We start from the raw sequence: 27,491 nt of genomic DNA on the forward strand, positions 1-27,491 counted from the left end.
GAGGGATCAGGTTACAGGCACCACAGGCAGCAGCTCTTGGTTACAAAGTTAACTCCTTGTCTCACATGCCAAATATCACTGCTGGCAATGTGTACTACTACTCACACACCAAATATCACTGCTGGCAATGTGTACTACTACTCACACACCAAATATCACTGCTGGCAATGTGTACTACTACTCACACACCAAATATCACTGCTGGCAATGTGTACTACTACTCACACACCAAATATCACTGCTGGCAATGTGTACTACTACTCACACACCAAATATCACTGCTGGCAATATGTACTACTACTCACACACCAAATATCACTGCTGGCAATGTGTACTACTACTCACACACCAAATATCACTTCTGGCAATGTGTACTACTACTCACACACCAAATATCAATGCTGGCAATGTGTACTACTGCTCACACACCAAATATCACTGCTGGCAATGTGTACTACTGCTCACACACCAAATATCACTGCTGGCAATGTGTACTACTACTCACACACCAAACATCACTGCTGGCAATGTGTACTACTACTCACACACCAAATATCACTGCTGGCAATGTGTACTACTACTCACACACCAAATATCACTGCTGGCAATGTGTACTACTACTCACACACCCACTATCAGGCCCAGTACACACCAAAAACGCTAGCAGATCTTCAAAATGCTAACGTTTTTTGGAGCAGATTTTCTGAGCAATTCTAGGCATGTTTAGAGACGTTTTCTAAACATGCCTAGCGGTTTTAGGAGCGTTTTCGGGTAGCAGATTACACATATTGTTACGGGCCCGTCCACAACTATAATCGCAAACCTTTGCGGGAGTGATTTTCCCACAATTAACGTGGAAAAATCACTGGTCACTGCGGCGGTTTTGGAGCAATCGCGATTAGCGTGCTTCGCACGCTAATCACAATTGCTAAACGCAAATCGCCAGTAAACTGCTGCATGAAATGTATTTGCGGTTATCACTAACCGCAAACGCAGTAGTGAGAACACTGCCATTTGCAACAACGTGTAGCGTTTTTACTAAACCGCTAACAGTTTGCCATGAGTGGCTTTAGCATATAGCATTTATCTTTAAATTTTACACAGTCATATCAAACCCACATGTGACAGCCTATTTCAGACTTTTAGTATCCATCAGTAAATTGCAGGGCTTGATATGGCTTTATGAGAAAGGGCTTGGGCCAGTACAACAGAGTAACCAAGCAGCTCGGGGTGACCCAAACTACTAAGAATGTATAGGGGGATAAAAGGGACCAAAAAGCCCTCCAACTAAAAAAATAAAGCAAAGCTTGGTGTAATTTGCCTTCTTAAAACAGAATGCAATAATTCAGCTATAAGTGAACATTTGTAGTTACCCACAATGCACTGCTACTGCATATACAAATTATCCCTCTTTGTCCTTGGTTTAATATGACACTACTTCTTCTTCTTGCTTGGACCAGCCCCTTCTTCTTGCTTGGACTGGCCCTGGGGGCAGGACGCTACTTCTTCTTCTTGTTTGAAGGTGGAGGCACTTACTCTATTATATATATAGATATACTGTATAGTATATATATATACTAGCTGGTCGCCCGGCGTTGCCCGGGTATGTAATTGGCTAGTGTTACCTCTGCCCACTTTTTCTAATCCTAACACACAATTACTCAAGGATGACCTAGTTTGTGAGCTTTGCGGACTTTGGCATCAATAATTGGCATTGAAATGAAATAAATCTAATTGGCTGTGGCTCCACTCCTTTGAAAATCAATAGGTGAATTTTGATTAGCTTGTGTAGGCTCCACCCACTTTTCTGAATATTAATCCCAGTCACCCAGTAACCAACTGTGCAAAGTTTAAGAAACCTGCCATTGACAAAGTTAGAAAAACAAAAGTTTGCTTTCTTAAAACAGAAAGAATTTGCAATAATTCAGGTTGGAGTGAGCATAAAATGTCTCCCAGTGCATCGCTGTTGAATATATGCAAATTAACCATTGTTACCCTTAAAAGCTAAACACACCTCCAGAACTGCTGGAATGCAATGATGTGTCAGCTTGTTAATTTGTAGAGAGCCATAATAATCCAACATGCATACAGACTGTTTTGGATTGTTTGATCCTCATCAGTGCATGGCAATGGATTAATTAGGCTCTATGTAGTGTTGGGCGAACACCTGGATGTTCGGGTTCGGGAACGTTCGCCGAACATGGCCGCGATGTTCGGCATGTTCGGGCCGAATTCCGAACTCCCCGAACATCCCGCTTTTGGGGGCCCTATGGGGTTGCAGGCATAAGGGGGGAGCATGCCCCGATCACGGGGGGCGTCACGCGTACCCTCGTATGCGTCATCACGCAGAGGACGTGAGGTCAGAGAAAGGGCGGAAGTACTACAAGGGTACTACCGCTGAACCGCCCGCTGCCCGGCCTCCCTCAACGCGTCACTCTCCGGACTCCTCCTCCTCACTTCACAGTGCCACTGCCAGCCACTACCACCGGTACTATTTTACTTTCCTTAAACTTTTGTATGGGGAAGCAGGCAGAGGGGGGGGGGAGCGCTAGCGGAGGGGTTGGGGGGGGGGGGGGAAATTTCCAACCCCCCCCCCCCCCCCCCCCCCCCCCCCGCGATCAGGGCATGCTCCCCCCTTATGCCTGCAACCCCATAGGGGGGCCGTATTCGGCCAAACAGGGGCCCTGTTCGGCCAGGCATTGAGCCGTTCGGGCGAACTCGAACATCACCTGAACAGGGTGATGTTCTGCAGAACCCGAACAGTGGCGAACACTGTTCGCCCAACACTAGCTCTATGCAGTAGGGCTTGTAACACTGAGAGGTACAGACTAACCAGCAAGCTCATGGTGACCCAGAACTCATTGGAGTGTGTAAGGGACTACAATGGTCCTAAAAGCCCCCTTACTAAGATGTTAAGAAAAACAAAAGTTTGCTTTCTTAAAACAGAAAGAATTTGCGATAATTCAGGTTGGAGTGAGCTTGAAATGTCTCCCAGTGCATCACTGCTGAATATATGCAAATTAACCATTCTACCCTTAGAAGCTAAACACACCTCCAGTGAAACAGTGTAAGAATGGCTGCAGTTTACATTTTCCAGTGAAATTTGCATTTGTCTCTTTTTGGTTATGAGAATAAAAAGTATCCTATACTTTATTCCAGGTAATGTACTGTGTGTGTGCCAAATTTCATTCAAATCCGTTCAGCTGTTTTTGCGTGATCGAGTAACAAACATCCAAACATCCGAACTTTCCCATTTATTATATTAGTAGGATATAAGACTATGTATTCTTATGCTTCATTGACTGCAATGTATTTGTGCAAAACTGTTTCTCATATGCAAAAATGTGTTTTCTTATGCTTGATAGATTTCAATGGAGGATTGCAAAAATGTGTGTTCTGATATGCAAACATTTGTTTTCTTATGCTCAGGGGCGCCTCTAGGCATAGGCAGTACAGGCCATTGCCTGGAGTGCCATTGGTCCTGGGGAGCGCCATGTTGTTGGATTAAGCCTCGCCCCCAAATTAAGCCCCACCCACAATTAACTCACACCCATGTGGGTGTTCTATTTCTTGCTTCTGCTGCATCTGCTTAGCGTAAGTTGCAGGCAGCTGACACTTCTGTGCCTTGTGCATCCTTCTTTCATCCTTTGTGCCATCTCTGCCTCCTTCTGTGCCCTTTGTGCCTCCTTCTGTCCCCCTGTGCCTCCTTATGTCTCCTTTGCCTTTATTTGTCCCCTTGTGCTACCTCTGCCCTCCTGTTCCTCCTTCAGTCCCACTCTGCCTCCTTCTGTCCTCCTGTGCCTCCTTCTGTATCCCTTTGTGCCTCCCTCTGTCTCCATGTGCCTCCTCAGTCCCCATGTGCCACCTCTGTCCCCTGCGCCTTTCTCTGTCCCCCTGTGCCCCTTTTGTGCCTCCTTCTGTCCCCATGTGCCTCCTTTAGTCCCCCTGTGACTCCTTCTGTCCCCCTTTGTGCCTCCTTCTGACCCATTGTAGAGGGTGCCATGCTGACCAGATGATCATGACTGCTGTGCAGGGGGGACCGTGGTCACACCCTTCCCTGCCAGATGTTGTGTCCCCAGGTGGTGAACAGGCTTGCGGCGTCTAATAGTTCACTGGCCTGCAGCCCGTAAGCTCACTTCTGCAGCCTTACATTACGTGTATTTTCTGGTGAAACACTGCACGCATTGCGAATTTTCTGATGAAAAACGCTGCCTCTTTATGATTATTTCCTGGTGAAATGCTGCCGCATTACGATTATTTTCATGGAAGGGCGCCATGGGGGTGGGGGGATTTCTCGCCTGGAGTGACAAAATGGCTAGAGGCGCCCCTGCTTATGCTTTAAAGAGTAACTGTTAGCCCCCAAATTGAAATTTAAAACACTATTGCAATGTTTTATTTATTATATAAGTGAGCCAAAAAGCCAATGTACAAGTTAAAAATCAATCTAATTTTGTTACTATGTAACCTTTTCCCCCAGCTCCGGACGCAAGCCACATATCAGATACTGATGAGCATGCAGAGCATGCCTATGTCTGGCCGACCCCCCTCTCCCCCCCAGGACCAGGTGCCAATATATTCTCCCCACCGCAGCTGACCGCTCTGACACGGAGACAGAGCGGCAGCACTTCCAGAGCAGCACCGCAGAGCAGCCGCCGCCGAGTCACATGTGAGAGAATCACATGTGAGAGAGATGCACGGCGCTGGCTGCTCTGCGGTGCTCCTCTGGAAGTGCTGCCGCTCTGTCTCCGTGTCAGAGCGGTCAGCTGCGGTGGGGAGAATATATTGGCACCTGGTCCTGGGGGGGAGAGGGGGTCGGCCAGACATAGGCATGCTCTGCATGCTACAGTTAGGGATGAGCGTAATGACCTAATTACGAATTTCCGAAATTTCGTGAAATTACTACAATTACGATTTTAGCAGTAATCGAAATTTCGTAATTTTCGCAAATTACGCAAATTTTCGTAATTACGATTACGAAATTTAGTATTTTAAAGTTTGCAAAGGTTTCTATCCCTCTAGATGCCTAAAATGAATAACCAACCACTCCTCCTCCTCCTCCTCCTCCTCCCTCTCTCTCTCTCTCTCTCTCTCTCCAGAGATCTGTAGTATTTCAAAACCATACTCACATTCATGACATGTCCAGGGATCAAACCCAGGCCAACCACATGGAAGACAGCTAAGCTCACCACCATACCACCAAACACACACTAAATAAACTGCTAACCTAAATCTTACTTGTAGACAGTCATATGAGACACATGCTGGGTGCAGGGCTTTGTGATTGGACCATGCGATAGAGTGAGGTGCAAAAATGAAATCATGCCTAGCAGAGGATGGTTTCACAGTGCTAAATGCTAGGCTGGCTGTGGTGCAATTGGTTAGTGTGTCTGGCTGGTAACAGCAAGGTTACAGGTTCAATTCCATCCAGGCATGTCTTTTCCTTTTGCGTTCAACAGTTGTCCAAACAGAGCCAACAGAGCCCCAGATAGCCATGTAGAGTTAGGTCACAGCTAGCCTGGCTGTGGTGCAATTGGTTAGTGTGTCTGGCTGGTAACAGCAAGGTTACAGGTTCGATTCCATCCAGGCATGTCTTTTCCTTTTGCGTTCAACAGTTGTCCAAACAGAGCCAACAGAGCCCCAGATAGCCACGTAGAGTTAGGTCACAGCTAGCCTGGCTGTGGTGCAATTGGTTAGTGTGTCTGGCTGGTAACAGCAAGGTTACAGGTTCGATTCCATCCAGGCATGTCTTTTCCTTTTGCGTTCAACAGTTGTCCAAACAGAGCCAACAGAGCCCCAGATAGCCATGTAGAGTTAGGTCACAGCTAGCCTGGCTGTGGTGCAATTGGTTAGTGTGTCTGGCTGGTAACAGCAAGGTTACAGGTTTGATTCCATCCAGGCATGTCTTTTCCTTTTGCGTGCGCGCGCTGCGCCATTGAACCCCATGGGGTATTTTGCGTGCGTAAAACTTTACGCATGCAAAACTTTGTGCTCGGTGTTTGGACAACTGTTGAACGCAAAAGGAAAAGACATGCCTGGATGGAATCGAACCTGTAACCTTGCTGTTACCAGCCAGACACACTAACCAATTGCACCACAGCCAGGCTAGCTGTGACCTAACTCTACATGGCTATCTGGGGCTCTGTTGGCTCTGTTTGGACAACTGTTGAACGCAAAAGGAAAAGACATGCCTGGATGGAATCGAACCTGTAACCTTGCTGTTACCAGCCAGACGCACTAACCAATTGCACCACAGCCAGCCTAGCATTTAGCATTGTGAAACCATCCTCTGCTAGGCATGATTTCATTTTTGCACCTCACTCTATCGCATGGTCCATGGTCCAATCACAAAGCCCTGCACCCAGCATGTGTCTCATATGACTGTCTACAAGTAAGATTTAGGTTAGCAGTCTATTTAGTGTGTGTTTGGTGGTATGGTGGTGAGCATAGCTGTCTTCCATGTGGTTGGCCTGGGTTTGATCCCTGGACATGTCATGAATGTGAGTATGGTTTTGAAATACTACAGATCTCTGGAGAGAGAGAGGAGGAGCTGGCTGTGCTATTCATTTTAGGCATCTAGAGGGATAGAAACCCTTACAAACCTGAAAAAGTAAAATTTCGGTTGGAGATACGAAATTCGTCATTACGGGAGTGAAATTTCGATTACGAAATTGTAAATTACGATTTGAAAATTAATTACGAAATTACGAATTTGGGTCGTAATGTTAAATTTCGCATTCGTAATAAAAGCAGTTCGAAATTTCGAAAATTTCGGCTCATCTCTAGCTACAGTATATGATATGCGGCTTGCGTCCGGAGCTGGGGGAAAAGGTTACATAGTAACAAAATTAGATTGATTTTTAACTTGTACATTGGCTTTTTGGCTCACTTATATAATAAATAAAACATTGCAATAGTGTTTTAAATTTCAATTCGGGGGCTAACAGTTACTCTTTAAGGCAGAGGTACCCACACTTTTCTGGGCTGTGAGCTACTTTTAAAAATTAGCACGTCAAAATGATCTATCTGTGTACAATTTTAGGAGCACAATTGTATGCCAACCGCATTACATTTCCTATTCTGTACATACAATTGTGCTCCTAAAATTGTACACAGATAGATCATTTTGACGTGCTAATTTTTAAAAGTAGCTCACAGCCCAGAAAAGTGTGGGCACCTCTGCCTTAAAGCATAAGAAAACAAATTTTTGCATATCAGAACACACATTTTTGCACTCCTCCATTAAAATCTATCAAGCATAAGAAAACACATTTTTGCATATCTACCATGAAGTAATTTGCGATCTACCAGTAACCCAATTGACACCCCTGCTTTAAGGGATGTTTCCACTAGAGGTGTGCAAATTCATGTCAGAAAATACGTAAATGAATTTGCATGTGTATGCAAATTCGCATGCATATACATGCATTATTTCATGTGAATTGGCATGCGTAGCTTTCGTTATTACAAGTGCTGCTCGGATACTCCTTTCGAAAATCCGGATACCCAGATATCCGATCCGGGTCGGATATCCGATTTCAAAATTTTCTGATCCGAATCGGATATCCGACCTCAGTATCCGGGGTATCCGTCCGGATTTGGATATCTGGATAGAAAAACCAGAGGGGCCCTTTAAATTGCTTTAAAATGTTTTTTTAGGGTAAATGAGGCATGTAGCATCATTATTTATTAAAGGGGAACACTGATGACGTGGGGACTTAAAATCCCCCCGCCCCCCCCCCCCAAAAAGGCTGTCAATTAACATTAGGCCTAGGTTCCAGACAGCGGTCGTACAGCCCACATTGTGTCCAAAGTCCAACCGCACAACTGGGACATGACAGTTTTCAGCCTAGACACCTCCAAAAAATTACGCAGCAATTGTGTTTTGGGTTAAATATAGGTGGTATCAGTGGCCTGTGGCACCCTGGCCTGGCGGTGGGAGCTGCACAAGCAGCAGGGCAATGCAGCAGCAGCAGGTGTAACGTGTGCCAGGAGCATGCTGGACGTGGCACGTGGCAATTGTCACTTAGCACGTGTCACGTGGCACTTGCCAAGTGTCAAGTGCCACGTGACACTTGGCAAGTGCCACGTGACACTTGGCAAGTGCCACGTCACACGTGGCAAGTGCCACGTCACACGTGGCAAGTGCCACGTCACACGTGGCAAGTGCCATGTGAGATGTGGCAAGTGCCACGGGAAACTTGGCAAGTGCCACGGGACACTTGGCAAGTGCAACGTGACATGTGCCAAGTGACACGTGCCAAGTGACACGTGCCAAGTGCCGAGTGACAGTCAGACAGCAGAGGAGAAGATACTAGTGCACACTAACTGTCACACTGGCACTGCTCACAGCACAGCAGTTCTGTAGAAAGCTAACACAGTAGTACTACTACTCTAACAACTACTAGCACTGACTGCAGAACTACAGTACTAACTACACAATAACACAGGAATCCTATCCCCTAATCCCTAACCTATACCTAAGGCTAATAGCTGGCCAGCAGGCAGCAGCTGGCCTGGTCTGTGCACAGCACACACACAGACACATAGCAGCTGCCTGCAGCACATACTCTGTCACACAAATGACATCAAGCTAATTAATGATTTAACAATAGCATAGTGATAGTGAACGGGTTAATCACTGAACAGCTTTCGGTTTATCACTGTGTACAGCCCTTGATAGGCCAGCAGCACTGGAGCACAGACTCTGACTGTCACACTATGACATCAATCAAGCTAATTAACAATTCAACAATAGTGTAGTAATAGTGAAGGAGTTAATCACTGAACAGCTTAGGTTTATCTCTGTGTACAGCCCTTGCTAGCCCAGCAGCACTGCAGCATGTCTCTCAGTGAGCATTCAGCAAGCTAGGGCGATATGTCTCATCATGGCAGCGCTCCTTATTATACAGGGGGGCTGGCCAGTGTTCCTTTCTGTGATTAGGTGCCAGGGCTTAGGCTGGGAGGCCTCTGATTGGCTCAATGAGGTCAGGTGGGGCTGGCCAGGGTTCCCCTCTGTGATTGGTTGCTAGGGCTTCTGCTGGGAGCCCTCTGATTGGCTCCAGGACGTCATCTCCTTAGTTACATTATTTCGGATCCGGATATCCGCAATATCCACGGTTATCCACGTTATGCGCCCAAATATCTGCAGATAGCTATCCGGATTTTGGCCCAGGTATCCGGAATCCGAATCTGGTCGGATAGCTGAAAACAGTTTGGATATCCGGGTTACCCGGATATCCAGAATCCTGATGAGCAGCACTGGTTATTACTATACGTTTTCTTATTTTTTGTTTTTCATTTCTATTGCAATTAATCGAAAACGCGTGACAAAATACATTTTTCTCAAGCACTGGGCCACTGTGACAGTCAATCAGGCCCTGGCCAGCCATTGCTCCACTGTCTCTCTTTTTCTTTTTTCTCTCCCCCCCTTCCCTAACTTTTTCACTTTCTCTTGCCTTGGAGGCAGGACCAGATTACCCACCAGCATAGCTCCCAACTTTCCCTCTTTTGGAGGGACAGTCCTTCTTTGGGAGCCCCGTCCCTCTTTCCTCCTCATTTGTCCCTTTTTCAGGACTTTTTCCCTTTTTCTATATAAATATCTAATTATATAATAGAGTAAGTGCCTCAACCTTCAAACAAGAAGAAGAAGTAGCGCCCTGCCCCCAGGGCCGGTCCAAGCAAGAAGAAGGGGCTGGTCCAAGCAAGAAGAAGAAGTAGTGTCATATCAAACCAAGGGCAAAGAGGGATAATTTGCATATTCAGTAGCAGTGCATTGTGGGTAACTACAAATGTTCACTTATAGCTGAATTATTCCAGATTTGTTTCTGTTTTAAGAAGGCAAATTACACCAAGCTTTGCTTTTTTTTTTAGTTGGAGGGCTTTTTGGTCCCTTTTATCCCCCTAATCATTCTTAGTAGTTTGGGTCACCCCGAGCTGCTTGGTTACTCTGCTGCACTGGCCCAAGCCCTTTCTCATAAAGCCATATCAATCCCTGCTATTTACTGATGGGTATTAAAAGTCTGAAATAGGCTGTCTCATGTGGGTTTGATATGACTGTGTAAAATTTAAAGATAAATGCTATATGCTAAAGTCACTCATGGCAAACTGCTAGCGGTTTAGTAAAAACCGCTACATGTTGTTGCAAATGGCAGTGTTCTCACTACCGCGTTTGCGGTTAGTGATAACCGCAAATACGTTTCATGCAGCAGTTTACTGGCGATTTGCGTTTAGCGATTGTGATTAGCGTGCGAAGCACGCTAATCGCGATTGCTCCAAAACCGCCGCAGTGACCAGTAATTTTTCCACGTTAATTGTGGGAAAATCACTCCCGCAAAGGTTTGCGATTATAGGTGTGGACGGGCCTGTAACAATATGTGTAATCTGCTGCCCAAAAACGCTCCTAAAACCGCTAGGCATGTTTAGAAAACGTCTCTAAACATGCCTAGAATTGCTCAGAAAATCTGTTCCAAAAAATGCTAGCATTTTGCAGATCTGCTAGCGTTTTTGGTGTGTACTGGGCCTGATAGTGGGTGTGTGAGTAGTAGTACACATTGGGTATCATTCATAAAACGTTACCTCATGCGGTAATGCTAATGTGGTGTTTTACCTCATGCGGAGTTTGCGGGTGTGTATTCAAGAAAAGTTTACGCATTTTTTTACCTCATGCGGAAAGGATGCGGAACGGATGCGGTAAAAGTACATAAAACTGCATTCATAAAAACAAAAGGGGGGCGTGTCAGTGCGGTGTTTTCCCACTCCTTATCACCTATAAATAGCTTGCGGTAAGGGTTACCGCATGCTGTAAGTATATGTTGGAAATGGAGCCTTTTGATCTAGTTTTGCAGGAATTCAACAGGATTCAAAGGAGAAGGAGAGATAGGAGACTGAGTTGAACTGGGGGGAAGGCTAATCACACTATAATCAGCAGCTGAGATTAGCGATGTGCTGCTGTCCTGCTTCTACAGCTGGCTAGAGCTGGAGACTCGAGACATCTTGAGCAGGCTTCCCCCTCCAGTGTGTCAGGCTTCCCTGCATTCCTCACCTCACACTCCGTCCAGTGTGTCTCTCGGTTCCTCCTCTTCTCCATCCAGCCAGGCTCTGGTCACATGTTCAGCTAACACCCTGTAATAGAGGCACTTGTGGGACTCCAATCAGGGTCCATGCGCGTTTCCTCGATTTCCCTCATTCATGATGAAAGATCCGCTGCCATCAGGCTCTACTGCTGTACTGCCAGGGACCTCGCTGCAGAAAGCCTGCAAGTTATTGGTGTTCACCTCAGTGTTACCCTCGTCTAGTACTACATGTCTGGCAGCGAACTTAAATAATTACCTCCAGTTATTCACCGAGCACCAGCAATTCCAAAAACAGACGGAAGCAACTCTACCCTGTCACATCGCAGCTACAGAGCACAGAATGCTGCTGCTGGCTACTAGTATCCTCCTCCCCCATCTAGCTGTTGCCTAAGTCGTGCTTCTCCTGCACACTGTGTGCTGGATGGAGAGCAATGCTGGGGTGAGTGCAGCCACGCGGGTCCAAGAGATCAGAGCAGAGGGCCCTGCCACTGCACGTGCATGCTCCTACTTACGCAGGTCTGCATCAATGCTACGAAAGCTTTCCTCTTCTTTCCGGCCATTCTTCCACGCAAGCTCGCGGCTCACAACCCTCCTCGGACCCTCCGCACTTTCACTACTGCTATCCTCCCTCTCCAGAATGCGTGCTTCCGTCTGCACGCTTCCGGCAGTCTGTGGCGCCAAACCAGGACTACGTCACAGCTGCCACTCCCTATTTTACCCATAAAGCACCTTGTTATGCTGTAGTACGCGGAAAAATTCCGCATACCACGATAATCTCCGCACGGCTGCCGCACTACTTCCGCATACTTACCGTTGACCCATCGCTAGTACACCGCAATCGGTACTTTTTTTATGAATACAACAAAATTCCCTCTTTTACCGCATGCGCAAAAATACCGCAGTCGATCAAATTACCGCTAGCTACTTTATGAATTGAGGCCATTGCCAGCAATGATATTTGGTGTGTGAGTAGTAGTACACATTGCCAGCAGTGATATTTGGTGTGTGAGTAGTAGTACACATTGCCAGCAGTGATATTTGGTGTGTGAGTAGTAGTACACATTGCCAGCAGTGATATTTGGTGTGTGAGTAGTAGTACACATTGCCAGAAGTGATATTTGGTGTGTGAGTAGTAGTACACATTGCCAGCAGTGATATTTGGTGTGTGAGTAGTAGTACACATTGCCAGCAGTGATATTTGGTGTGTGAGTAGTAGTACACATTGCCAGCAGTGATATTTGGTGTGTGAGTAGTAGTACACATTGCCAGCAGTGATATTTGGTGTGTGAGTAGTAGTACACATTGCCAGCAGTGATATTTGGCATGTGAGACAAGGAGTTAACTTTGTAACCAAGAGCTGCTGCCTGTGGTGCCTGTAACCTGATCCCTCAGTGAGCTCATCTGGGAGGAGTTGCCTCTCTCACTCCATCCCTAAGGCTGCATTTCCACTTGTGCGGTGGGAATCGTCGCGGGAAAAATTCACGAATTTTATGCAAATTTTATGCGTCTCTGTGAATTTTCATGCGAATTTATGCGAATTCGCATGGATGACGATGTATGCGAATTTAACCATGGCAGTGCTGGTGTGATTTTCCATTGCTTGCATGCGAATTTGCATGAAAATTTGCATCAAAATTTGCATACCCAAACCGCATGCTAATTTCCTATTAAATACATTGGCTATCATTCATGAACAGGCTGTCGGTAAGGGGAACCCGTGCGGGAGAATACCGCCGTCGGTAGTTTATCCTTCTGGGTGGTCATTCATAAACTTTGTGCCTGGGGCGGTAGCAGTGCGGAGGTTTTCTGGAGAATGGTGTCGGCAGGCGGGCGGTAGGCATGCGGAAACAGAAAAGCTGGCCGAGACCCTCCATGCGGTGCTCTCTCTGCTGCTGTGTGGGAGGTCCGTCCCATTCACTTACATGTACTCCGCAAGCTTCCCGCTACATCCAGGGGATCGGTAATCCCCTTCCGCATACCGCTATGCGGAAATGTTTATGAATGAACATTTTGCTACTTTTTCTGGATACCTGCGTATCCACACTGCACAAGGCGGTATGTTGTCACTCTGCACGGGAATGTCAGCTCCGCATGCGGAAAGAGGCTTTATGAATACAACACTTGCTCAGTGCTCGGTAAAGTCAGCGGTATTACGCATTTCCGCATGCGGGAATGCTTTGTGAATGATAGCCATTGTATGCGATTCGCATAGCGGTATGCGGTATGCGAATTCTTTCTGCACAGAAAAACGCAAAGGAATCCTGACAAGTGGAAACAGTCCCATTCACTTGTATTGCTATGCGAATTTGCATGCGGAAAAACGCATGCGAATTCGCCATAGTGGAAATGGGCCCTTACTCTTCGCTGCACTTCCTGTTTCTTCCACTGTGATCCAAATCGTTCACTGTGATGAACCGGATGATTCGACTCAAAAAAAGGATTCGGATCGTTCATGATCCGGACAACACTAATACACCAGCGGTTCTAGATGCTTGCTTGACTTACCAAGGGTGAAAAGGGATCATTTGCATATTTAGTATTTAGTATTATTTCCTTCTGTTTTAAGAAGGCAAATTACACCAAGCTTTGTATTTGTTTTTTTAGTAGGAAGTCATTTTGGTCCCTTTTATCCCCCTATACAGTGCGAGAGGTTTGGGTCACCCTGAGCTGCTTGGTTACTCTGTTGTACTGGTCCAAGCCCTATCACCTCATACTGCCATATCAATCCCTACCAAGTACTGATGAGAACTGAAAGTCTGAAACAGGCTGTCTACATATGGGTTTGATATGACTGTAAAAAATTTAAAGCTACATGGTTGCTATACATCAGCAGTGCTAGATGCTTGCTTGGCATACCAAGGGGGAAAAGGGATAATTTGCATATTTAGAAGCAGTGCATTGTGGGTAACCACAAATGTTCACTTATAGCTGAATTATTGCAGATTTCCTTCTGTTTTAAGAAGGCAAAAGCTTTGTTTTTTTTAGTAGGAGGTGTTTTTGGTTCCTTTTATCCCCCTATACATTCCGAGTGGTTTGGGTCACCCTGAGCTGCTTGGTTACTCTGTTGTACTGGTCCAAGCCCTATCTCATACTGCCATATCAATCCCTACCAAGTACTGATGAGGACCAAAAGTCCAAAACAGACTGTATACATGTGGGATTGATATGAGGCAGGGGTCACACTTACCAGCTTTCGTACGCGTTTTCTGCACAGAAAAACTGACTTCAACTGAGAACTCATGTTAATCAATGAGCTAGGTCACACTTTAATGCAGATTTTGCATGCAGAAAAAAAAACTGACATCTTGCGCAATTTGTCAGTTTTCTCTATAAATTACATTAGCTGTTGTAAGGTAGAGGTCACATTTGTCTTTCAGTTTTCTGAAAAGTGTAGAAACTGAAAGACAAGTGTGACCTCACTGTTAAAAATTTAAAGCTAAATGCTTGCTGTACACAAGCGGTTCTGGATGCTTGCTTGGCTTACCAAGGGAGAAAAGGGATAATTTGCTTATTTAGTAGCAGTGCATTGTGGGTAACCACAAATGTTCACTTATAGCTTAATTATTGCAGATTTCCATCTGTTTTAAGAAGGCAAATTACTCCAATACAGTGGGTAGCATTGCAGGAAATGATGACAGTGGAACGCACGCTGGAACGTGGAAGAGGTGAGTCATCCCCGCCCGCTGCCTCTTACTAATAGCGACGGCTGCTGCTGAGCTTAAGCAGGAGGGGGAGGGGGAGGGGGGGGGTCCTGCTGAGCTTAAAGGGAACCTTAACTGAACGGGGGGGGGGGGGGGGGGGTAAAGAGTTTCACTTACCTGGGGCTATTACCAGCCCCCTGCAGCAGTCCTGTGTCCTCGGAGCCACTCTGGAATCCTCCGGTCCCCCGCTGTCACCAGTCACCAGTCGGCCGGCCGCCATGCGTATTATTGGACGCATTGCAATTAGCGCTGTTGCGGACCGCAACACGTACAAAAATACGCGTTGCTGCATTCCGCACGCGTAGATATGCAGCAACGCGTATTTTTGTACGCGTTGCGGTCCGCAACAGCGCTAATTGCAGTAGGGAATGCGTCCAATAATACGCATGGCGGCCGGCCGACTGGTGAGTCGTCAAAAATGAAACTAAGTGACAGCGGGGGACCGGAGGATTCCAGAGTGGCTCCGAGGGCACAGGACTGCTGCAGGGGGCTGGTAATAGCCCCAGGTAAGTGAAACTCTTTACCCCCCGTTCAGTTAAGGTATCCTTTAAGCTGGAGGGAAGCGCACATGGGGGACCCAGGTGAGGGAGGGGGGTCTTGCTGAGCTTAAGCTGCAGGGAGAATGCACATGGGGACCCAGGTGAGGGGGGTCCTGCTGAGCTTAAGCTGGAGGGGGAGCGCACATGGGGGACCCAGGTGAGGGGGGGTCCGACCCCCCTCCCCGCCGCTGTGCCCAATACCCCCTTCCTGCCCTCTACCCCCTTATGTGGTGTATGCTACGCCGCAGGGGTCGGCTAGTATATATATATTTCTCTACTAAAAAATTAGTTTGACTCTAAACTTTATTCCCATCCTTTAAATTGATATATTACTAATTTTAAAATGTTAATATGAAGGAAAATGAACCAGGATAGACAGGACCAGTGTGGTTTGAATTATAAAACAACATATTTTTCTTAAGAAATCTCTATGGTATGCGTGACTAGGGGTGTGACAGGGGCGTGGTCAGGGTTGTGAAAGAGGTGTGGTTTAAGTGTCTCCCGACATCAAAGGAGGAAGGAACACAGACACTTGCAGGGACAGAGCCATGTGCCTACTCAAGGGAAACATCTCCAGCTGACTGCTCAGAACAGGATCCCAGCAATAACCTGCCCTGAAGTTCCCGGGAAAAGTGAAGCAGCCACCCTGGAGCCAGGTAGGGCGAACAGTGTGGCAGGGGAGAGGTTGTATTATTTTTTCCTGTGGATTTGCCATGATAGACAGTTGCCATACATATATATCACCAGTTCCTGCTATATCCACAAGGGTATAATAGCTTCTTGGCATACTCCTTTTTAATGCAAGTCTGAAGTCACTTAAAGGATACCAGATGCGAACTAAGGAACACCTGGGGGAAGGGGGGGACAGGCATGTACTGTCATCTGATGCCGCTCCCCCTTTCTTCTCTCTGACTGCCCCTCCAATCCTACCTAAATGCCCTCTGGCAGTCAGGCTTTAGTGCGCAGTCGGTAGCCCAGCCGCAAGCGTCCTACAGTGCGCAGCCACAGCCGGGAGCACACTGCGCATGATGTCACAACTACATCATACACAGAGCGCTACGGGCTGCTGCTACACACTGTAAGACGCTTGCGAGCGAACTAGCGCCTGCGCACTACTGTCAGACTCCAGTGACCCGGAAGAGGCTGCTGAGGGACATTTAGGTAGGATGCGGAGGCAGAGAGGAGAGCGGTGGGCATCAGGACAGCTGACAGTACATGCATAGAGAGGAATGGCTCAGGAGCCTTCCCTCTCCTTTCTTGGTCTCCTCTTTCCAGCACAGTTCCCCATTCAAATTTGCCACCTCCAGGAGCAATCAGAAGGTTCCGGAAGCACTCATGTCCTCCAAGTGTTTTTGAAGACCAGCGGTTCCATACTGTGCATGCACTCCTGAGCGCTCACACATGCGCGGTACGGAGCCTCCCATCTTCAGAAGCGCTTGGGGACGCTATGTGGCAGTATAATTCCCTGCAGTCTTCTGTCACCGACCCTGTATGTGCAAATCATAATTCCGGGTACAACCTCCATAGTAACTGGCGAAATAATAGATTCTGATATCAGCAGAACAAGAGACGGTATTTTCACTTTACACATCTCTGCTTTCTTGCTGTTATTTTTTACTCCAAACTCTGTGACCTATATTACAGCAAAGAGTACTGATGTGTGACCTATGAGGACAGGAGATAATTTGCATGTTTCCTGTGTGACCTATGTGAGGTGGGCGTGTCCCCCTAATGGTTGCAGCTGTTATATAGGAGACATTGTACAGGTGACATCTCAGTAGTCTGTGTCTGTCAGTGCAGAGACACCAGGATGGGATCTCAGGGGCTTCTGCTGGCCGCCATAATGCTCTGTATTCATGGTGAGAGCGTCACATAATGCCATACACTGCAATACTATGGATAATGTGTTACACTTACTGTGCATAGACACTAATGATGGAAGTTACTATAATAATGTGTAATCAGTTTCTTTATACCCCTCAGGCTCCTGGGCACAGATTACACTGACACAGTCTCCTAATGACATCACTGCCAGTCCAGGGGATACAGTCACCATGTCATGTAAAGCCAGTGCTGGCATCGGCTATGAATTACACTGGTACCAGCAGAAACCAGGACAGCCTCCAGCACTGATAATCAGAGGTGCCAGCACTCTGCATTCTGGAGCCCCAGCCAGGTTCAGTGGATCTGGATATGGACAGGATTTCACTCTCAGAATCACTGGTGTGAAGGAGGAAGATGAAGCCGTCTATTACTGTCAGCAGTACTGGAGCTACCCTCTCACACAGTGATACAGAGCCGTACAAAAACCTCCTTCTTCTTTTCTCCTGTTTGCACTGAAACGTTGAGTATGTAAAGTAAATAGTAGGCTGCGGAGATGATTTTCTAATATCACAAAAACTGCTATCCTGAATCAGAAAAATCCTAAAAGTGGATTTACTAAACAAAAACCTGTCTGCCCTCCTGTCCACTCTTGCTAGGTTACTAAATACTTTTTCTACTACACTTTAAATAAGCTGAGACACCCTCCAGTACTTTTCTGTTATTTATGTACAGTCCTGGCCAAAAGTTTTGAGACTGTCAAAAATATGTTTTCACAAAGTTTGCTGCTAAACTGCGAAATCGCATGCCATTACTGCTGAGCACCTAATCTACCATGTCGGCCCAAGATTTCCCAGCATGTCCAATTTATACATTTGACCAATTTCAGTGCAAAATCAGTCAAGTTGCTGATCGGACATGCTTGTCAAATTGGATTGACAATCGGCCACCAGATCGATAGATGTATGACCACCTTTAGTGTATGGTCATCGTGGCAGCAGGCATGGGAGGCGGTGGCACAATATTGTGTGTACGTTCACACACAAGGTAGGGGTGGTTGTTAAAAGTTGGCCTAGTGCACTAAAAAGTACAAACCGATCCTGCCTCCAACCTGTCTCCAGACGCTACATCCTGGCCCCTGAGACACACTTAGAAAAGTACTATTTAGAGGTGCCATGTATATGCAAAATACTTGAAAACAGTTTAAAAAGGAGAGGCAATACCTCTCCTTTATAAACAAACCAGTTTTGGCTGAGCTTGTAAAAAAAAAAAAAAGAGTAAAGGTAGCCATACACTGGTCGGTTTGCCATTAGATCGACCAACTGACAGATCCCTATCTGATCGAATCTGATCAGAGAGGGATCGTATGACTGCCTTTACTGCAAACAGATTGTGAATCGATTTCAGCCTGAAACCGATCACAATCTGTTGAGCTGCTCCTGCCGCCTGCCCCCCCCCCCCCCCCCGTATACATTACCTGAAGCTGGCTCCGGGTCCTCTTCTCTGCGCTGCACCGCATCACAGCATCCCGCACCGCATCCCAGCGTACACTGTGTCACTCCGTGACCAGGAAGTTCAAATAGAGCGCCCTCTATTTGAACTTCCTGGTCGCTGGAGTGACACAGGAAGTTATTAATGTACGCTGGGATGGAGCAGGAACAGAGCGGTGCAGCGCGGAGAAGATGCCCGGGAGCCAGCGTCAGGTAATGGATACCTGTATCGGATCGGCCGCCACTAGCGACGCGCTCCCTACCCACGGGCGATCGACGGTAATTTTCCGCACGCCCGATTGACGGACCGATTCGATTTCGGGAGGAAATCGGATCAGCGGGTGCGTTTAGCGCGAACGATTGGCAGCAGATTCGATCCCAGTGATCAAATCTGCTGTCAAATGGCGGCAAATTGGGCCAGTGTATGGCCAGCTTAAGCCCATTATAATATCTATATATATAATAGAGTAAGTGGCTCAACCTTCAAGCAAGAAGAAGAAGTAGCGCCCTGCCCCCAGGGCCGGTCCGAGCAAGAAGAAGGGGCTGGTCCAAGCAAGAAGAAGTAGTGTCATATCAAACCAAGGGCAAAGAGGGATAATTTGCATATTCAGTAGCAGTGCATTGTGGGTAACCACAAATGTTCACTTATAGCGGAATTATTGCAGATTTGCTTCTGTTTTAAGAAGGAAAATTACACCAAGCTTTGCTTTTTTTAGTAGGAGGTCTTTTTGGTCTCTTTTACCCCCCTATACATTCTTAGAAGTTTGGGTCACCCTGAGCTGCTTGGTTACTCTGTTGTACTGGATCAAGCCCTATCTTATACAGCCATATCAATCTCTGCTATGGCTATCATTCATGAAAATGCTGTCGGTGTGGAGAATCAGTGTGGGAAAACACTACTGACGGTGGTTTAGACTTCTGGCTGCTGATTCATAAAAAAGTATCCAGGTGCAGTAGCAGTGCGGAGATTCCCCGAACTAGGCAGGCGGTAGGCAGGCGGTAAGCTTGCAGAGACATGGAAGCTGCCGAGTTGATACATTTCTCCGTGTTCCGCTCTGCTGCAGCTGCCTGGGAGGTCTCTGTGTCTCCATTCACTTAACATTGTTATCGCCACATCAGAGGTAGCGGTACTTCCCAACCTTTATCTTTATGAATTAACGTTTTGCTACATTTTTTACAACAATCACCGCACAAGGCTGTGATTTATCGCTCTGCTCGGTAAGGTCAGCTTTTGATGCGGAAGGAGCCTTTATGAATGCAGATTTTGCTACGTGTGCGGGAAAGTCAGCTGTTTTAAGCATTTCCGCATGCGGAAATGCTTTATGAATGATAGCCTATGTAGTGATGAGAACCAAAGGTCTGAAATAGGCTGTCACATGTGGGTTTGATATGACTGTAAAACTTAAAGCTATAGGCTTGCTTGGCTACTAAGGGTGAAAAGGAATTATTTGCATATTTAGTAGCGGTGCATTGTGGGTAATCACAAATTTTCACTTATAGCTGAGTAATTGCATATTTCTTTCTGTTTTAGGAAGGCAAATTACACCAAGCTTTGCTTTTTTTAGTAGGAGGTCTTTTTGGTCCCTTTATCCCCCTATACATTACGAGTGGTTTGGGTCACCCTGAGCTGCTTCGTTACTCTGTTTTACTGGTCCATGCCCTATCTCATACTGCAATATCAATCCCTGCCATGTAGAGATGGGAAGTTTGGATCTTTTCAATGATCCGGATGATTTGAATCGGATCATTGAAGAGATCCGGATCTTTGATCCGAATCTCGGATCATTTTACTACAGAAGCATTCGGGGGGTGAAATGACTAGCAGGACAGGAGAAGGAGAGGGGGGTGGACACACAGAGAAGGGGAGAAGGTGGACAGAGAAGGGAGGAGGGACGATCAGAGAGCAGAAATGTTTGCTTGCACACAATACCCACATGCTGCAATCATATGCTTTACATATATGTCACCTATATGTTCATCTGTGTACTTTGAAAGCAAACGTCGCAGTGAAAGAGAGCATTCCCAGAAGATAAGTGCAGCTGTTTAGTGCCGAGTGCACGAGGATCATATTGCCCTGCAATCACAGTGCCTGCAAAGTTACTGAGCTGTGCTGAGCCAAAAGCTTCCAATGTGATCACTGTGCACAACTAGGAACAGACAGCCTGTAATGAGCAGCACATTGCAGCCAGTATGTGTGCTCTACACATATCTGGCAGTGGCACCGCTGTCCCCTCTCTCTCATCTACCTTTGGCTGCAAGGCTGCCTCCCCTTCAACTCAGCGATCCATCCCTGCTCTGCTTCCAGGACCCCGCTGCCCGCTGAGAGGGGGCGTGTCGCTCCGTGCCCCGCACCTTTTTCGATCCAAATCACTCATTTTGATGATTCGGATGATTCGACTCACAAAATAGATTCGGATCAAAGATCCGAATCGTTCATGATCCGGACAACACTACTGCCATGTACTGATGAGGACCAAAAGTCTGAATCAGGCTGTCTACATGTGGGTTAGATATGACTGTGTAAAATTTAAAGCTATATGCTTGCTTTACACCAGCGGCTCTGGATGCTTGCTTGGCTTACCAAGGGGGAGAAGGGGTAATTTTCATATTTAGTAGCAATGCATTGTGGTAACCACAAATGATCACTTATAGCTGAATTATTGCAGATTTCCTTCTGTTTTAAAAAGGCAAATTACACCAATACAGTGTGCGGCATTGCAGGAAGTGACGACAGTGGAACGCATGATGGAACACGGAAGAGGTGAGTCATCCCCGCCCGCTGCCTCTTACTAATAGTGGCGGCTGCTACTGTGCTTAAGCAGGAGGGGGAGCACACATGGGGGACCCAGTTGAGGGGTGGTCCAACCCCCCTCCCCACCGCTGTGCCCAATACCCCCTTCCTGCCCTCTACCCTCTTATGCGGCGTATGCTACGCCGCGGGTCGGCTAGTATATATATAATATAGTAAGTGCCTCAACCTTCAAACAAGAAGAAGATATATATATAATGGAGTAAGTGCCTCAACCTTCAAACAAGAAGAAGAAGTAGTGCCCTGCCCCCAGGGCCGGTCCAAGCAAGAAGAAGGGGCTGGTCCAAGCAAGAAGAAGTATAAATATCAAACCAAGGGCGAAGAGGGATAATTTGCATATTCAGTAGCAGTGCATTGTGGGTAACCACAAATGTTCACTTATAGCTGAATTATTGCAGATTTGTTTCTGTTTTAAGAAGGCAAATTACACCAAGCTTTGCTTTTTTTTAGTAGGAGGGCTTTTTGGTCCCTTTTATTCCCTATACATTCTTAGTAGTTTAGGTCACCCCGAGCTGCTTGGTTACTCTGTTGTACTGGTCCAAGCCCTATCTCATAAAGCCGTATCAATCCCTGCTATGTACTGATGGGGACCAAAAGTCTGAAATAGGCTGTTACATGTGGGTTTGATGTGACTATGTTAAATTTAAAGATATATGCTAAAGCCACTCATAGCAAACTGCTAGCGGTTAAGTAAAAACTGCTGCACATTGTTGCAAATGGCAGTGTTCTCACGATAACCGTAAACACGCTTCATGCAGCAGTTTGCTGGCGAATTGTGATTAGCGTGCAAAGCATGCTAATCGCGATCGCACCAAAACCGCTGCAGTGTCCAGTGATTTTTCCGCGTTAATTGCGGGAAAATCACTCCCGCAAAGGTTTGCGATTATAGGTGTGGACGGGCCCGTAACAATATGTGTAATCTGCTACCCGAAAACGCTCCTAAAACCGCTAGGCATGTTTAGAAAATGTCTCTAAACATGCCTAGAATTGCTCTGAAAATCTGCTCCAAAAAACGCTAGCATTTTGCAGATCTGCTAGCGTTTTTGGTGTGCACTGGGCCTGATAGTGGGTGTGTGAGTAGTAGTACACATTGCCAGCAATGATATTTGGTGTGTGAGTAGTAGTGCACATTGCCAGCAATGATATTTGGTGTGTGAGTAGTAGTACACATTGCCAGCAGTGATATTTGGTGTGTGAGTAGTAGTACACATTGCCAGCAGTGATATTTGGCGTGTGAGACAAGGAGTTAACTTTGTAACCAAGAGCTGCTGCCTGTGGTGCCTGTAACCTGATCCCTCAGTGAGCTCAGCTGGGAGGAGTTGCCTCTCTCACTCCATCCCTAAGGCCCCGTTCACACTGCATGCGTTTCCAGACGCGTTTTGGAAACGCGTGCGGGTGGCCTGACACGCACGACATCTGATGTTCACACTGCATGCGTTCCGGACCTGTGCGGTCCGGGAACGCATGCTGCATGCATTTTTTGTAAAAACGCGTGGCTGTCCCATTCACTTTTCAGTGATGGCATCAGCCACGCAACGCACACGAACGCGGATGGCGTGCGTGCGTTCGTACGCGTTGCGTTCCGCACGCATGGCCATCTGCGTTTGTGATGTGAATGGGGCCTCACTCTTCGCTGCGCTTCCTGTTTCTTCCACTGTGATCCGAATCATTCACTGTGATGATCCGGATGATTCGACTCACAAAAAGGATTTGGATCAAAGATCCGAAGCGTTCATGATCGGGACAACACTAATACACCAGCGGTTCTAGATGCTTGCTTGAGAAAAGGGATAATTTGCATATTTAGTAGCAGTGCATTGTGGGTAACCACAAATGTTCACTTATAGCTGAATTATTTCAGATGTCCTTCTGTTTTAAGAAGGCAAATTACACCAAGCTTTGTTTTTTTTTAGTAGGAGGTCTTTTTGGTCCCTTTTATCCCCCTATACATTCCGAGTGGTTTGGGTCACCCTGAGCTGCTTGGTTACTCTGTTGCACTGGTCCAAGCACTATCTCATACTGCATATCAATTCCTACCAAGTACTGATGAGGACTGAAAGTCTGAAACAGACTGTCTACATGTGGGGTTGATATGACTGTGGAAAATTTAAAGCTATATGCTTGCTATACATTGTCAGGTCTGGATGCTTGCTTGGTTTACCAAGGGTGAAAAGTGATAATTTGCATATTTAGTTGCAGTGCATTGTGGGTAATCACAAATGTTCACTTATAGCTGAATTATTGCAGATTTCCTTCTGTTTTAAGAAGGCAAATTACACCTAGCTTTGTTTTTTTTTTTGTAGGAGGTCTTTTTGGTCCCGTTTATTCTCCTATACATTCCGAGTGGTTTGGGTCACCCTGAGCTGCTTGGGTACTCTGTTGTACTGGTCCAAGCCCTATCTCATACTGCCATATCAATCCCTGCCAAGTACTGATGAGGACCAAAAGTCCGAAACAGGCTGTCTACATGTGGGGTTGATATGACTGTTTAAAATTTAAAGCTATATGCTTGCTATACACCAGCGGCTCTGGATGCTTGCTTGGCTTACCAAGGGTGAAAAGTAATCATTTGCATATTTAGTAGCAGTGCATTGTGGGTAACCACAAATGTTCACTTATAGCTGAATTATTGCAGATTTCCTTCTGTTTTAAGAAGGCAAATTACTCCAATACAGTGGGTAGCATTGCAGGAAGTGACGACAGTGGAACGTGGAAGAGGTGAGTCATCCCTGCCCGCTGCCTCTTACTAATAGTGGCGGCTGCTGCTGAGCTTAAACAGGAGGGGGCGCGCACATGGGCGACCCAGGTGAGGGAGGGGAGGTCCTGCTGAGCTTAAGCTGGAGGTGGAGCGCACATGGGGGACCCAGGTGAGGGAGGGGGGTCCTGCTGAGCTTAAGCTGGAGGGGAAGCGCACATGGGGGACCCAGGTGAGGGAGGGGGGGTCCTGCTGAGCTTAAAGAGACTCCGTAACAAAAATTGCATCCTGTTTTTTATCATCCTACAAGTTCCAAAAGCTATTCTAATGTGTTCTGGCTTACTGCAGCACGTTCTACTATCACCATCTCTGTAATAAATCAACTTATCTCTCTCTTGTCAGACTTGTCAGCCTGTGTCTGGAAGGCTGCCAAGTTCTTCAGTGTTGTGGTTCTGTGATGCATCTCCCCCCTCCAGGCCCCTCTCTGCACACTGCCTGTGTATTATTTAGATTAGGACAGCTTCTCTCTTCTCTCTTATCTTTTACAAGCTGCATAAATCCTCCTCTGAGCTGGCTGGGCTTTCACATACTGAGGAATTACATACAGGCAGAGCTGTCTGCACTCTACAGGAAGAAACAGCCTGACACTTCAGTGGAAGATAGCTGCAGGGGGAAAGAAACACACAAATGATCTCTTGAGATACAAAAGGAAGGGTGTATACAGCCTGCTTGTGTATGGATGTATTTTCTATGTGTGGACATGCTGTACATCAACCTACTTCCTGTTTTGGTGGCCATTTTGTTTGTTTATAAACAAACTTTTTAAAACTGTTTTTAACCACTTTTAATGCGGCGAGGAGCGGCGAAATTGTGACAGAGGGTAATAGGAGATGTCCCCTAACGCACTGGTATGTTTACTTTTGTGCGATTTTAACAATACAGATTCTCTTTAAGCTGGAGGGAAAGCGCACATGGGGGACCCAGGTAAGGGGGGGTCCGACCCCCCTCCCCGCCGCTGTGCCCAATACCCCCTTCCTGCCCTCTACCCCCTTATGTGGTGTATGCTACGCCGTGGGTCAGCTAGTGTTGTATGTTAGTACATACCTCCCAACTTTTTGAGATAAGAAAGAGGGACACTTAAGCCACACCCATGTCACACCTCTAACCATGCCTGGGAATAAAGTTTAGAGTCAAGCATATTTCCAAGGAGAAAAATGCATATATGTACACAGATCTGTACATCAGTCCTGAAAGAGGGACACATGAGGGAGAACAAAGGAAAGAGGGACTGCTTGCTCTTTCTCTCTCTCTCTCTCTCTCCCTTTCTTTCTTCTTTCCTCTTCTGCTCTCTCTCACTTGCTCTCTCTCTTCTCTTTCTGCACCTCTAGAACATTCTGTGAGGCATCTGAATTGCTGCAGAACAGCTGAGCACCACAGCGTATGTGGCAGCTTGAGCTTCACTCACTTGGCTCTCAGACGACCCCTCCGGACCTTCAACTACATTCTATGTATGCCTACTTATGTTATTACTGTATGCTTTCTCTTTGCTGTACCATCGCCAACCCTGTGTGTGCAAAACATAATTCCAGGTACAACCCCCATAGCACTTGGTGAAATAAAACATTCTGATTCTGATATCAGCAGAACATGATTTTTTCACTTCACACATCTCTGCTTTCTTGCTGTTATTTTTTTACTCCAAACTCTACATTTTAACTGTTGTTTCTCTTTTGTTTTTATATTTAGAGTCAGTGCTCAGTCATGTGATGCAGAGAGGTGAGGTGTGACCTGTGAGGACAGGACACAATTTGCATGTTTCCTGTGTGACATATATGAGGTGGGCGTGTCCCCCTAATGGTTGCAGCTGTTATATAGGAGACATTGTACAGGTGACATCTCAGTAGTCTGTGTCTGTCAGTGCAGAGACACAAGGATGGGATCTCAGGGGCTTCTGCTGGCCGCCATACTGCTCTGTATTCATGGTGAGAGCGTCACATAATGCCATACACTGCAATACTATGGATAATGTGTTACACTTACTGTGCATAGACACTAATGATAGGAGTTACTATAATAATGTGTAATTAGTTTCTTTATACTCCTCAGACTCCTGGGCACAGATTACACTGACACAGTCTCCTAATGATATCACTGCCAGTCCAGGAGATACAGTCACCATGTTATGTAAAGCCAGTACTCGCATCAGCACCATTGACTTACAGTGGTACCAGCAGAAACCAGGACAACCTCCAGCACTGATTATTTATGATGCCAGCAAGCTTTACTCCAGAGCCCCAGCCAGGTTCAGTGGATCTGGATCAGGACAGGATTTCACTCTGACAATCACTGGTGTGAAGGAGGAAGATGAAGCCGTCTATTACTGTCAGCAGGATAACAGCTACCCATACACACAGTGATACAGAGCCGTACAAAAACCTCCTTCCTCTTTTCTCCTGTTTGCACTGATACTTTGTGTATGTACAAGAAATAGTCAGTAGGCTGTGGAGAGGATTTTCTAATATCACAAAAACTGCTATCTTGAGACGGAAAAATCCCAAGTGTGGATTTACTAAATAAAAACCTGTCTGCCCTCCTGTCCACTCATGCTGGGTTACAAAATACTTTTTTCTACTACACTTTAAATACGCTGAGACACCCTCCAGTACGTTTCTGTTATGTATGTAGTTCTAACACATTTATCACAGTGCTTTGCAGAGAACCACACATTTCACTTTACTAAAGACACATACATAACATAGAGGGCTTCTGTTCTTTGTGATTGTCTCAGCTGACAGTCTGACTGTGTGTCTCTTCCCATATCTGCTTCTCCTTCTTCAGAAGTCAGCTGAGTTACATCATCTGTATTGTATATTGTAATTTACAAAGGCCTTCTGCTTAAATAGGATGCTCTGAAGGCCACCAGTCAACATCTCTATATGGGATTGGGAATTATTTGCAAACTGAGCCTCTCCCCCTAACTTCACTAAATAGGTTAGGTTCCAAACAGGGGAAGCCGTAAAGGACATCCAAGGTGACGTGACATGATGAGATAGACATGCGTTTGTACAGTGCCAAGCATACAAATGACTATGCTGTGTTCCTTTTTTCTTTCTCTGCCTGAAAGAGTTAAAGATTAGGAATGAAAGTGACAGTTCCTGTACAATCAGACCTGGCACAGACAATAGCGTTACCCCTTAATGCTGGGGAATGACAGCCATAAAACACTCTCCTGGCTGAAAATTGCTTCTGAGCAGTAAAGCAGGGATGTAACTAGAGGGGAGTAGCACCTGCGATCACAGGGGGGCCCAGAGCTGTTGGAGGCCCCAACTACTAACCTCCCCTTCCTCCGATACAGGGGACTATC

General features: G+C 46.4%; 3 gene segments (V, D, J or C); all 3 read left to right on the forward strand.

The window, feature by feature from the left end:
* The window catches only part of LOC137563083 (Ig kappa chain V-III region MOPC 63-like), a 662,489-nt gene that overhangs the window by 200,135 nt on the left and 434,863 nt on the right, over positions 1–27,491 (forward strand).
* Positions 17,117–17,649, forward strand: LOC137545468 (immunoglobulin kappa variable 1-8-like). The segment is given in 2 exon segments: positions 17,117–17,171; positions 17,296–17,649. Coding segments are annotated over 2 exon segments (357 nt in total).
* LOC137545472 (Ig kappa chain V-III region VH-like) lies at positions 25,958–26,773 on the forward strand. The segment is given in 2 exon segments: positions 25,958–26,109; positions 26,234–26,773. Coding segments are annotated over 2 exon segments (360 nt in total).

The sequence above is a fragment of the Hyperolius riggenbachi genome, chromosome 1, assembly GCF_040937935.1.
Source record: "Hyperolius riggenbachi isolate aHypRig1 chromosome 1, aHypRig1.pri, whole genome shotgun sequence".
In the NCBI taxonomy this organism is placed as follows: Eukaryota; Metazoa; Chordata; class Amphibia; order Anura; family Hyperoliidae; genus Hyperolius; species Hyperolius riggenbachi.